General features: G+C 52.9%; 3 protein-coding genes across 3 annotated transcripts; 1 reads left to right on the top strand and 2 right to left on the bottom strand.

Annotated features, from left to right (window-relative positions):
• Window positions 1–202: 202 nt before the first annotated feature.
• LOC111073153 lies at window positions 203–7,527 on the bottom strand. The gene is made up of 10 exons (XM_022365344.2): window positions 7,474–7,527; window positions 7,147–7,412; window positions 5,144–7,084; window positions 4,909–5,073; window positions 4,660–4,839; window positions 4,409–4,576; window positions 4,170–4,349; window positions 3,911–4,099; window positions 3,101–3,847; window positions 203–2,676 (listed from the first exon to the last, which is right to left on the bottom strand). Exons 1-10 carry the CDS (start codon window positions 7,478–7,480, stop codon window positions 277–279), a joined length of 6,243 nt encoding a protein of 2,080 aa, XP_022221036.2. The 5' UTR covers window positions 7,481–7,527; the 3' UTR covers window positions 203–276.
• Window positions 7,528–7,885: 358 nt separating this feature from the next.
• Window positions 7,886–8,677, bottom strand: LOC111073169 (threonine-rich protein). Its single transcript, XM_022365362.2, has 2 exons — window positions 8,592–8,677; window positions 7,886–8,527 (listed from the first exon to the last, which is right to left on the bottom strand). Exons 1-2 carry the CDS (start codon window positions 8,596–8,598, stop codon window positions 7,902–7,904), a joined length of 633 nt encoding a protein of 210 aa, XP_022221054.2. The 5' UTR covers window positions 8,599–8,677; the 3' UTR covers window positions 7,886–7,901.
• Window positions 8,678–9,950: 1,273 nt separating this feature from the next.
• On the top strand, window positions 9,951–10,759 carry LOC111073170 (probable chitinase 10). Its single transcript, XM_022365363.2, has 2 exons — window positions 9,951–10,060; window positions 10,124–10,759. The coding sequence occupies exons 1-2, from the start codon at window positions 10,054–10,056 to the stop codon at window positions 10,702–10,704; spliced, it is 588 nt and encodes a 195-aa protein (XP_022221055.2). The 5' UTR covers window positions 9,951–10,053; the 3' UTR covers window positions 10,705–10,759.
• The last annotated feature ends 327 nt before the right edge of the window (window positions 10,760–11,086 follow it).

Genomic DNA, 11,086 nt, shown 5'->3' with positions numbered 1-11,086 from the left:
ATGCAAATGGCACCTATTAATATTGATATGCGGCCATCTACATCCACTCGCAGGCAGGTGTATCCATCACACTCGTGCGCGTTCAATTGCAGCTTTTGATTGAATGGAAACATATTTGAAGGCCTCGTTTCTCAGTGGTACTCAGGAGTGCTGGCTGAAGGGGATATCTATGAATGAGACAGTGTTCCGTTTTGGATATTGTAAAAGTCTATTTTTAAACCACCACCTAAATATGAGTAAAATACACTCGAAGTTATCTATGCACGATCTGTGTACCTAGTTCGGATCGGCCACAATTATCGAGTCGTCTCCGTCGGTTTTGCACTGCTGCAGGACATCCTGTTCGCAGCTGCTCGTCGCCTTGTTGAAGTAGAGCCCCTGGCCGCAGTCGCCCTCGATCGTCTGGCCATGCAGGCACACGAAGAAGCCGCGACAGTTGTTGGCATCGCGCGCCAACTGGCCGTGTTTTCCGTTGCAGACGCCCACTCGCTCGCCGTTCTCCATGAGGCAGGTGCCGTCGCTCTGGCGACAGATTCTCAGGAGGCTGTCGAAACTCTCCCCGTTGCGACAGCGCTGGGACACGGGCACATCATCCTCGCAGCTGGTGTAGCGCCGGCAGTCGCCCTGCTCGGCCACGGAGGTGCCATTGCCGATGACGCTGCACAGGCTGTCGGAGGTGGTGGGTGCGTCGCTGCATTGCTTTTCCTGCCTGCCCCCCGCCTGCACTGAGAAATTTCCGGGCAGCTCCGTCTGCGAGTCCACGTCGCTGGGCAGCTCCAGGACTTGGCACTGCTGGAGCGTGGCGTTGAAGAAGCCGCCGGAGTAGCAGCACTCGTGACGCAGCTTTCCGGACACGCAGATGTAGAAGTTGTTGCAGTTCGTCGGATCCGGTAGAATGTAGCCGTGCTTGCCCTCGCAGACCAGCGGATCGGGCGGCACGTGCTGATTGTTTGTCTCCTCGTCATCGTCCACCTGCTCCACGAACGGGCAGGAGCCGTCGTCCTGCACGCACAGCAGCTGCTGCGGATCGAAGAAGCTACCCGTAGCACACCGCTGTGCCACGGCAATGCCCCCCGCACAGATGAAGTACCTCGTGCAGTCGCTGCGATTGGCCAGGTAACTTCCGTCCTGAAGGGTGCCGCAGCTGTAGACGACGCTGCTGTTTCCGTCCAGCTGTCCGTTCTGGCACGGCTCCAGCGCCTGCGATTCCGGCTCACACGCCGCCAGCACGGGATTGAACTGCTGCCGGGCGGGACACTCCACTGGAACCGCCAGGCCACGCACGCACGCGTAGTACAGGTTGCAGTAGAGCTCGTGGGGCAGGCGCACTCCGTGCAGCCCCGCACATACCCTTCCGCTGACTGCCTCCTCCCCAGGGTCCGACTGCGTCTGGCACTGGCCGTGGTCGACGCGGCACAGCGAGAGCAGGCTGTGGAAGTACAGTCCCTGTTCGCACTGGTGGAGCTGCGTGCCGTTCTCGCGGGAGCAGCTGTAGTAGGCACGGCAATCCTCGGGATGAGCCACCAGTCTGCCATCCTCTACGCCTGAGCAGGCGGCCAGCTGGCAAGTGCCATCGTTGGGTCTGCAGTACCCCAGGGCGGCGTCGAAGAAGCTTCCGGAGGCGCAGCTCTGCAGCACAGCGGGCTGTTGCTGCAGGCAGAGGTAGAACCGTGTGCAATCCTCACCATCAGGCACGCTCAGGCCATCCGATTGGCCCACACAACTGTTCTCCGCAGCCGACATGGTCAGAGTTTGCGCCTGCTGCCGGCACTCGGCCTGGGCCTGACACCTGTTCAGTTGCGGGTCGAATTGCTGGCCCCGCAGGCAGCTGCCCAGGAGCCACTCCTCTCCTTCGCAGTAGTGGAAGAATGGCGAACAGTGGCCCCTGTCCGCCGAGATCAGTGGCAGAGGCCGCAGCTCGCCATTATGGCAGATACGGCGCATGCCGTTAGCCTGGCACCTGCCATCGCTGGGCACGCAGCCGAGCAGCGGCTCGAACTGTTGACCCTGGAGGCACTGCATCCGCACCCACTGGCCGTCGGAGCACTGCTCATAGACGCTACAGCTGCCGATCAGGCCGCGTTTTTGGCCACCAGCACAGGAAGTCGTGACATTCTGCGGACACTGGTCGGCGTCGTTGGGCAGACAGTAGTTGCGGTCGCGGCTGAAGTACATGCCCAGTGGACACTGGTGGCGCCACCATAGGTTGTCCAGGCACATGAGGAAGCTGTCACAGCTCGCCGCGGACGGACGCACGGCCAGGTGGAGGCAGTCCTCGGGCGGACTCAGGCTGATTGTCGCATTGCAGATGTTGCGATCGTTTTCCCTGGCGGCAACTGGCAGCGGCAGGCAGGCACCCATCAGCGGAGAATAGTAGTGCTGCTTGGGGCAGTTACGGAGGCGCCACTTGCTGCCGGCGCAGCGGAAGTACTGCAGGCAACTGCCATTTATGGTGGCCATCGTGTGGGCCTCGCTGTGATTGGTGCAGGCTGGCAGATAGGTGACCCGCGCATAGGCGCAGACCATGTCGTCCCTGGGCTCGAGGCAGCGCTGCTGCTCCGGGTTGTAGTAGCGCTGATCGGAGCAGGTGCGTCGTCGCCAGTGCCCCTCCACGCAGATCTCGTACTGGGAGCAGTTGGCTGGCACTGAGCGCATTTCATTCACGCCGCAGGCAAGCTAAAATCAACAGAGAATAGGAAAGGTGAGTGAGCTGTGTGCTTGGGAATCTACTAGCCTTGTGATCTATTCTTTCTTACACTTGGGATTTTGATGCAGTTATGATGCGAGGAAGATTGCCCTGATTACCTGCCCGAGCTAGGAAGATCCTCATGTTCCATTCTATAGCAAGTGCAAGTAAATAAAAGGCCGAAAGTGTAATTCATCTAGTTTGAATTTATTGTAGCTCATATGTGTGTGTATTGTAGAAGTATAGAAGTGGAACAAGCGGAACTTTCACATTAAACATAACTCATAAATAACATGGGGATTATATACTCGATTCGTAGGATGGGGTGGGTGTTGGGTGTTGGGTAGGGTATGCGTGGGGCAGGGCTTATGCAAGTTTCTGGAAGAATCTCTTAAGGAATGATAGTGACCTTACATTTTCCTGCGCCTCCAGCGAGCGCTTCTCAATGACATGATCCGCGCACAGTCCCAGCTTGGTGTCGAACACCTGGCCCTCCGTGCAGGCATGGAAGGTGACACTGACACCGTCCGAGCCGTCGCACGAGCAGAATCCGGATTTTGTGTTCTGGGCAGCGAAGGGCTCATAGCGCCCCCGCCTCTGGCACTCTAGCAAATTGCACGCAATGTTGCCGATGACACCTCTCAGTGTGCACAGGCCCTGGGCAGCGTCGAAGACGTGTCCCTCATCGCAGTGGTGGTAGATGGCGACTCCGTCGCAGCTGCAGAATCCCGCACTGGTGTTCCTCGCCTCGAACGGCTCAAACTGGGCGCGACGCCTGCACTGGCTGGAGTCGCACGCCTCCAGCGAGCAGGCGGCCAGAGCCTCGTCATAGTGCTGTCCGTTTTCGCAGCTGTGGAAGCTGGTGGCGCCGATATCATCGCAAGTGCAGAATCCATTGGTCGTGTTGCTGGCCGAAAATCTCGAGAACATCGTCCGCTTGGCGCATTGCGTCCCGTCACAGGCCGCACTGGCCACAATTTTGGTCTTTGGACTCAGACAGGCACCGAAAGTGGTGTTGTACTGGACGCCCGTTTCGCATGACTGAAACACCTGACTTCCGGACATGCAGATGCAGAAGCCTGCGGTTGTGTTCAGGGCCTCAAAGGTGGATAAGTCGTCCAGAGTGGCGCACTTGTTAGCCTCGCACACGGAACAGGGTGCCTGTGTAGAGTCGATTGTCGTCAGGTTTTGTGTTGCCTTGGATTCGTTTTACGTGTGACTTACCGAGGGTATGACGCACCTCTCTGCTGTCGCATTGAAAACCATTCCCGGGCTGCACGTGTCGTAGAACACTGTTCCATCCTCGCAATAGCAAAAACCGGCAACATCGTTGTCCGCGGTCGGAGGGAATGGCACATAGTCGGGCATAGTCGCCGTGCACTTGGATGCATCGCACTTGCAGCTGGCGTCAACCTGCGGAGGAGAGATGGGACACACGTCTCAATTACAGCCCCATACATTGGTATAGTTCGATCACTATTACCTTTGGCTCTGCGCACGCACCCAGGGACTCGTCATAGACCTGGTCGTCCAAGCAGGAATCGAAGATGGGACAGGAGTCCTTGCAGTAGCAGAACCCAGATGCATCCGGGGCGGGGAATGTTGAGTACTCTGGCTGATTGTCGCACTCCGTCGCATTACATACGTTAGCTGTGCAGGTTATCTGAGGACACACCTTTGGGTGAGCAGATGGGCTGATCAGCTGAGTGCCAGTGTACTTACATTAGGGGGCAAGCACGCTTTAAATTCCAGGGAGTACACTGTGTTGCCAAGGCAGCTCTCGTACGTCGGCAAGTCGTCCACGCACACACAGAATCCAGCATTGGTGTTCAGAGCCGGAAAAGTATCAAAGTCCGTCTTGCACGAGCAGCCATTGGCATCGCATCTGGGCTGTTATGGCAGAGGGCAAAGGGGGTAGGGTGGATGTGAGAGCTATGCCAAAAGCAGTTAGAGGACTCGTCCAAATGGCTTACGTCAGGCTGTGGGATGAGGACACACGCAAGATCCTCGATGCTGAATGTGTAGCCAATGGGGCAGGGCACCGACACGGGTTGCTGAACGCGGCACAGACAGAAGCTGTTCGGGTCCTGGTAATCGGGCGAAACCCAGTACTCCGCATTGCCGACACAGACCGCGGGGTCGCACTGTCCCGTCTGTGTTTAAAGCGGGATGCAATGTTACTCCGCTAAAGTCACTTTCAATGTGTACAAATGTGTACTTACAAATTGGCAAATTCCATATTCGGTGTCGTAGAAATAGCCTTCGCCGCAGGACTGAAGGTAGCCGCCACCGCCATTGCAAATGCAGAAGCTTGAGTTGTCACAATTCAGAGATGGGTATGTCTGATCCTCAGAAGCACCTGTACAGGTGGCCTGATTGCAGTCCGCCTGGAGTTATACAGGATACAGGTTACAGGTTACAGATGGACTTACGTGGGCTTGGGATTCATTCACTTACACTGGGTACGGCCTGGCATATCCCGTAGAGCGTGTTATAGGCGGTATTGGCCGGACAGGATGCGATGGTAGCCTCATTGTTAAGGCACAGGTAGAACCTGCTGGTGTCTCCATCCACTGCGTAGGTGGTATCGTCGGGGGCCGTGGCACACAGCTTGGCGTTGCATTCTGTCGCGTTGGAGCACAGTCCCGTGTCATTGTTAAATGCCTGGCCCACCGCACAGTCCACTACCTGGGCCACCCCGTCGGTGCAGAGGTAGTACTTGGTGCAGATGGGATGGGGCACGGCTCCAGAGGCGCAGCTGCAGGGGTTGATGCATTTCGCGGTGACATCGATCTCGCAAATCTCTCCATTGTACCACTCGCCAGCGGCACAAGAGTGCTCGACGGAGAGGCCGTTGTAGCAGCTTACGTAGCTGGTGCAGTCATCGGGATTGGGAAGCTGGTAGCCGTTGGGTTTGTTGGCACACACCCAGCACGTGGCGCCTGTGTCGGGCACGCAGACACCGTTCTGCACCACATTTCCCACGCCACAACTGCCCTCGACCATCTCACCATTGTCGCAGATCAGATACTTGCCACAGTCGGTGGGATGACACACAATGGCGCCTTGGGCAAGGCCTCCAGGACAGCAGGGAGCCTCCTCGGTGGCATTGGAATCTGCACTGCGCCTGGCGCGCTGGCCGACGATGAAGCTGGTGTTGCCGACGGGAGGCTTGATGCCGAAGTATATCTTGTTTTCGGGACAGGAACCATCCTCGTCCTGTCTGCAGATGCCCATGACCGCGTCGAAGTAGTAATCTTTGCTGCACTCCTCGTCCTGCCACTTGCCGTCTATGCACGTCTGATAGCTGTAGCAATTCTTGCCGCTCGCTGCCGGATCGCTCATGTTGCATTCGTCAGTGGAAGAGTCCACACACACGTTGTCCACGTCCGCCGTGCAATCGGAAGATTGGGTGTCGAAGTAGCTGCCACTGTCGCAGCTCGCTGACTGCCAGACTCCGTTATTGCACTGGTAGTACTTGGCGCAGTTCTGTACATCTACCAGCTTATCACCGACCTTGCACTCCGCCTCAGAGCTATCGGGACAGTCATTTCCAGAGTCCACCTGGCACACAACGAGGCTGTCGTTGAAGAAGTTTCCTTTGCCGCAATCGCCGGAGACCAGGGTGCCGTCCACGCAGATGCTATACAGTCGGCAGTTCTCTTTGTTGGCAACGAGTTGTCCGTTCTTCACATTATCAGCACAATCGCAGTCGGTGGTGGGTTCGGTTGCAGTCGTCACCTCATCGCAGGGTTCCGTTGTGGTTGTCACATCATCACAGGGTTCCGTTGTGGTTGTCACCTCATCGCAGGGTTCCGTTGTGGTTGTCACATCATCGCAGGGTTCCGTTGTGGTTGTCACATCATCGCAAGGCTCCACAGTGGTGGTGTCATCGCATGTGCCGGGCTTACAGTTCCAGCCGTCGGCGTTAAAGATACTGCCGACCGGGCAGTTCTGGGTGGTCGCACTCTCGCCGGAACAGAGGTAAAACACGGAGCAGTTGCTCTTGTCAGCGACGGCTGAGCCATCTGCCTTTCCAACGCAGAAGTTCTGCCAGCAAACTGAGTCTGTGTCGGGGGTGCAGACCTTCAGGCTGTCATCGAAGTAGGAGTTCAGGGGGCACTTCTCCAGCGTGGCCACGCCAGCGGAGCATGAGTAGTAGTTCGCACAGGAATCGCTGTTGGTCGGAAGTAGGCCATCGGACACTCCCACGCAAAGGTTCTGCCAGCACGTCTTCTCAGGGTCCGGAATGCAGACTGCCAGCGTGTTGTTGAAGGCGCTGCCGGCGGAGCACTTCTGGGAGTAGGCCTGTTGCTCGTCGCAGATGTAGTATTCGCCGCAGTATCCGCTCTTTGGCAGGAATGCTCCGTTCACCTCGTCGGTGCACACGTTGGTTTCCTATGGGATGGGGCGTTAGTTATCCGTGCAGGCGGCTCAGCAGAATCAGCAGGAAAACTCACCAAGGACAGGGGAGCGACAAGGCTCAGTTTGCAGAGTCCTCGTCCGGCGGTGGCGCACTTGCCGTTCTTGGGGTTGTATTCTTTACCGGCCGGACAGGTCACAGCCCGGGCAACGCCCTTGGCCGAGCAGCGGTAGTAGGTGGAGCAGCTCGTGGGGTTTGGCCAGTGGGGCGACAGGCCGCGTAATTTGCGATAGACGCATTCAGGATCGGCGGCTCCGACAAGGACCGCCACTGTAGTGAGTGTCACCACAGCTAGCAGGGCAACTAAAAAGAAATAAATGAAACCGTGTTCCACTCCCAAGAGTCCCGCTCTGATCTTGCTTACCTCTCATTTTTGTTCGATAGTATTCCACTCGTGATTCTTTACTAATGATGAATGAGGAACTCTGCACAATTGCCAAAATTTGGAACCCCTTTTATACAATACACAATATTGCCAGCGATCTTCATTTGCCTTCGCTGGCAGCCCTTATCTCATTCAATTATGTTGATCGTGTCGAACACGCGCCCATCGTGTCAGTTTAATTGAGGTGTGAACTCTTCCGTGGGTTCCTGGAAGGCAGCGATGCTCTGTCAACTACGACCACTCCCCATCCGATGCTCGGAATCTGCGAAACTTATGAATGGAATTCATGGGGCTGAATGTCAGGAACAACCATTCTCGTTTCAAGATCGCTTAGACCCAAGGCTATGGCTTTATGGCAAAGCACATACAAAGTGCATGGAGACTTAAGACCTGCTGTTCATAATACTTTATTGGCAAACCGTGTCGCAGGTCACAGCAACCGAATTCCAGTAGAGTCCGTCCGGACATGTATGTTTATACCCCAGATTCCCATCGCACTGTATAAACTGGTGACAATCGTAGGGATTTGGTAAGTACACCGCTCCCGGATGTGCGCGGCAAGCGGCATCGCAATCTACTTCGGGAGGAGGTTTTGTTGTCGGGGGTGTATCAGTAGTTGCAGTAGTTGGATCCGATGGTGCATCAGTAGATGGATCTGGGGGTGCATTCGTAGTTTGTCCCGATGAATCCGTGTGTTGGCCTGTTGGATCCGATGGTGCAACAGTGGTCCCTCCCGATGGGTCAGAGGCAGCATCAGTGGTCCCTCCCGATGGGTCAGAGGGAACATCAGTGGTCTCTCCGATTGGGTCAGAGGATGCGTCAGTTGGCTCATCGTCGGTGGGCCCTGGCGTCGAAGTACTTATAGGTCCAAGGGATGTTTCCGTCTGTCCATCTGTGGGATTCTGGGTGGTTGAGGTTGTTGGGTTCGTCGAACTTCCTGGTGCAGCGCTGGTCGAGGTGGGCTGGAAGCATCTTCTGGCGTTGAGGGAAGTCGCCAGCAGCACGAGCTGCACGGACAAGAATATAAAGACCACTGACACAAGAAATGGTTGTTGTTTTTAGTACTGCTCAGGATATACTTTCCATGCTTTACTTACGTTTCATTTCATTCAGTAGTCGACTTGATTCACTATTAACTCAAACTAATGATCTGTTCGCCATCGTCCATTTATTTATACCATTTCCAAGTACATACTGCATACCGCAGCTGCACTTATCACCCGCATCTAATTAGCATACACAAGACATCGATGTGTTCTTCTTATCTTGATGTACATGAGACATGACACAGGATAATTATTTTATGATAGCAGTGGGAGAGTTACTACCTATACTCGTGATTAATTCGATTTGATAAACAATCAATTGCAATTTAAGGCAGATAATAAACAGAAAATATTTTGTTAGCATCTCAGTTAAATTTCATGCGAACAAAATTCGATTTTAAGTGCAATTGATGTCAGATCGACTTCCCAAGGTCGGCTGCAATAGTTGGAAAATTCTTCACACCAATTCATGACAGTTTTACACTGATTAGATAATAATTAGAAAATAGTCGTAGTCAGAATTAAATAAAGGGGGTCATATCAATTGTCTTTGGCAGTAATGCGACAATAATTTCAAGTAAATAATTTCTACCAGTACTTTTTATTCGATTGAAAAAAGAAATGGAAGCACCCTCTTTAATTTAAGATAAGATAACATCTAACATCAATTTTGTAAGTGAGGAAGTTGATAATCTCTCTTTTTGTATTGCATATTTTTGGGCTAATTTCTGAATCACTAACTTCACTATTCTGGGCCGAACCTTAACCCTTATATATTCCTCGTTGATATTGATTTTAATTGACTGAGATAACGATTATATTCAGACCGTAATCCCTCAGACTTTGATGCCTTTGGTAGTACAAAAGCCTGGCAACTAACTAATTTCAAAAACCCATTCAGATTGGCATGACTCACTTAACTTTTAATTGGTTCTTGAAGAGCACAAACGGATGTCGTGAGCAAATATGGTGAGTGGCTTTTTAAGCTTTGCATTGCAACCCACTTTTTCAATAGAAATAAAGTTTCTTTTTCCCAGAACACTTCTAGTTCTAATCAATTGCATGTACGTACGTACATATATGCAACACTATGGGCAGATGCATACCCGGTACTCAGGAAGTATTCTGGGCTCCAGAACCTGAGTGCAACATCCTTAAAACTTATAGAACGTAACTCGTGAGCATTACTTTTCCACCATTACTTTTTCATTGACTTTCGGATGTACGGAGATACCCTTTTAAAAGCAGGTAGGTATGCCGTAGTCGAGTCTCCACTGATTGACTGAAGCTTTTATATTTCTAAATCGGAAATCTACTCGTAAATTGCATTGGTCGATAAGAATGATAGGCAATAAAATATTTATTTTACGTTGGCTTCCTGTACAAGTGCAAAATTGATTAGACATGAACCACGCAATGGGAAGAACTGAAAAGGGGCTATATAAGCAGAGAACGGCCCGGCGACTGACTCAAGAGTAATCGGAACATTGCTGCAAAGTCGACATTCACAAATATGAGAGGTAGGAGCATAACTTCTGGCTGCTGTACGACACCATATTCCTAAGTTTGGTTAATGCTTTCAGGCCTGTACATTGTGGTTACCTTTGGACTGCTTGCATTTCTTGCGGGTCATGCGATTGCGTTGCCTCTCGATGATGGTGCGACAGAGTCCACAGCGGAGGAGCCAACCACTCTCGACTCCACAGCATCCGAATCGACAACACTGGATCCCAGCACTGAAACGGAGCCCCAAGAAATAGACACTACTACACTGCCGGCTCCCGTTCTATGTGAGGAGGGAGAGGAATTTCGGGCAGCGCCTAATTGTCAGCAGTACTATCAATGCCTGTATGGGGAGGGAATCTTAAAACTCTGTCCACCGGACCTCTATTGGGATCCAGAGCTTAACGTTTGCGGCTGGGACTCACAATACTGTGAGAATATCGACGGGCCCGCTGGCACGCAGTCGCCATCCTCGGACTGTTCTTCTGGCCTGCCGTTCCTTCCCTACGAGCCGGACTGCAGCAAGTACATTCAGTGTGTCTACAATATCGGGGTTAAGCAGAACTGTCCCATCGGGCTTTTCTGGAACCAGCCACTCCAGAGCTGTGACTACACATGCGACTCCAGTTTTGCGTACCCCGAAGACTATCAGGAGCAATGAACGCGTATGATGCAACTAACGAAAATGCGTTCCCAATAAATGCAATAACACAAAATAAATTTTAGCAATTAAATTTTTGTAGTCGACAACTCAAGAGGTTTCCCCTTATAGATAACGGGTTTCACACAAACAGATCTGATAAGAGGTGCAACGAGCTTCCTACAGAGCTACTTATAAACGCCAATGCACAAAGCCCGAATATCATTTCTCTGATTGCTGTCTCCAGCTCATAGGCGAATTTGTTACGCTCTCCAACTTCCCTAAGCACAAAGATGTCTTCGAGCGGTTCTTCACGAGATTTATTAAGATTTATAATATCACTGGCAATACTCGGCCAAATTGTACTCAAAAGAGCAGAGAGTGCCTCCGTAGAATTTAGCCA

Source organism: Drosophila obscura, unplaced genomic scaffold (genome assembly GCF_018151105.1).
Source record: "Drosophila obscura isolate BZ-5 IFL unplaced genomic scaffold, ASM1815110v1 contig_208, whole genome shotgun sequence".
Lineage (NCBI taxonomy): Eukaryota > Metazoa > Arthropoda > Insecta > Diptera > Drosophilidae > Drosophila > Drosophila obscura.
The sequence above is the reverse complement of the archived record's forward strand: the minus strand, read 5'-3'. Positions and strand labels throughout refer to the sequence as shown.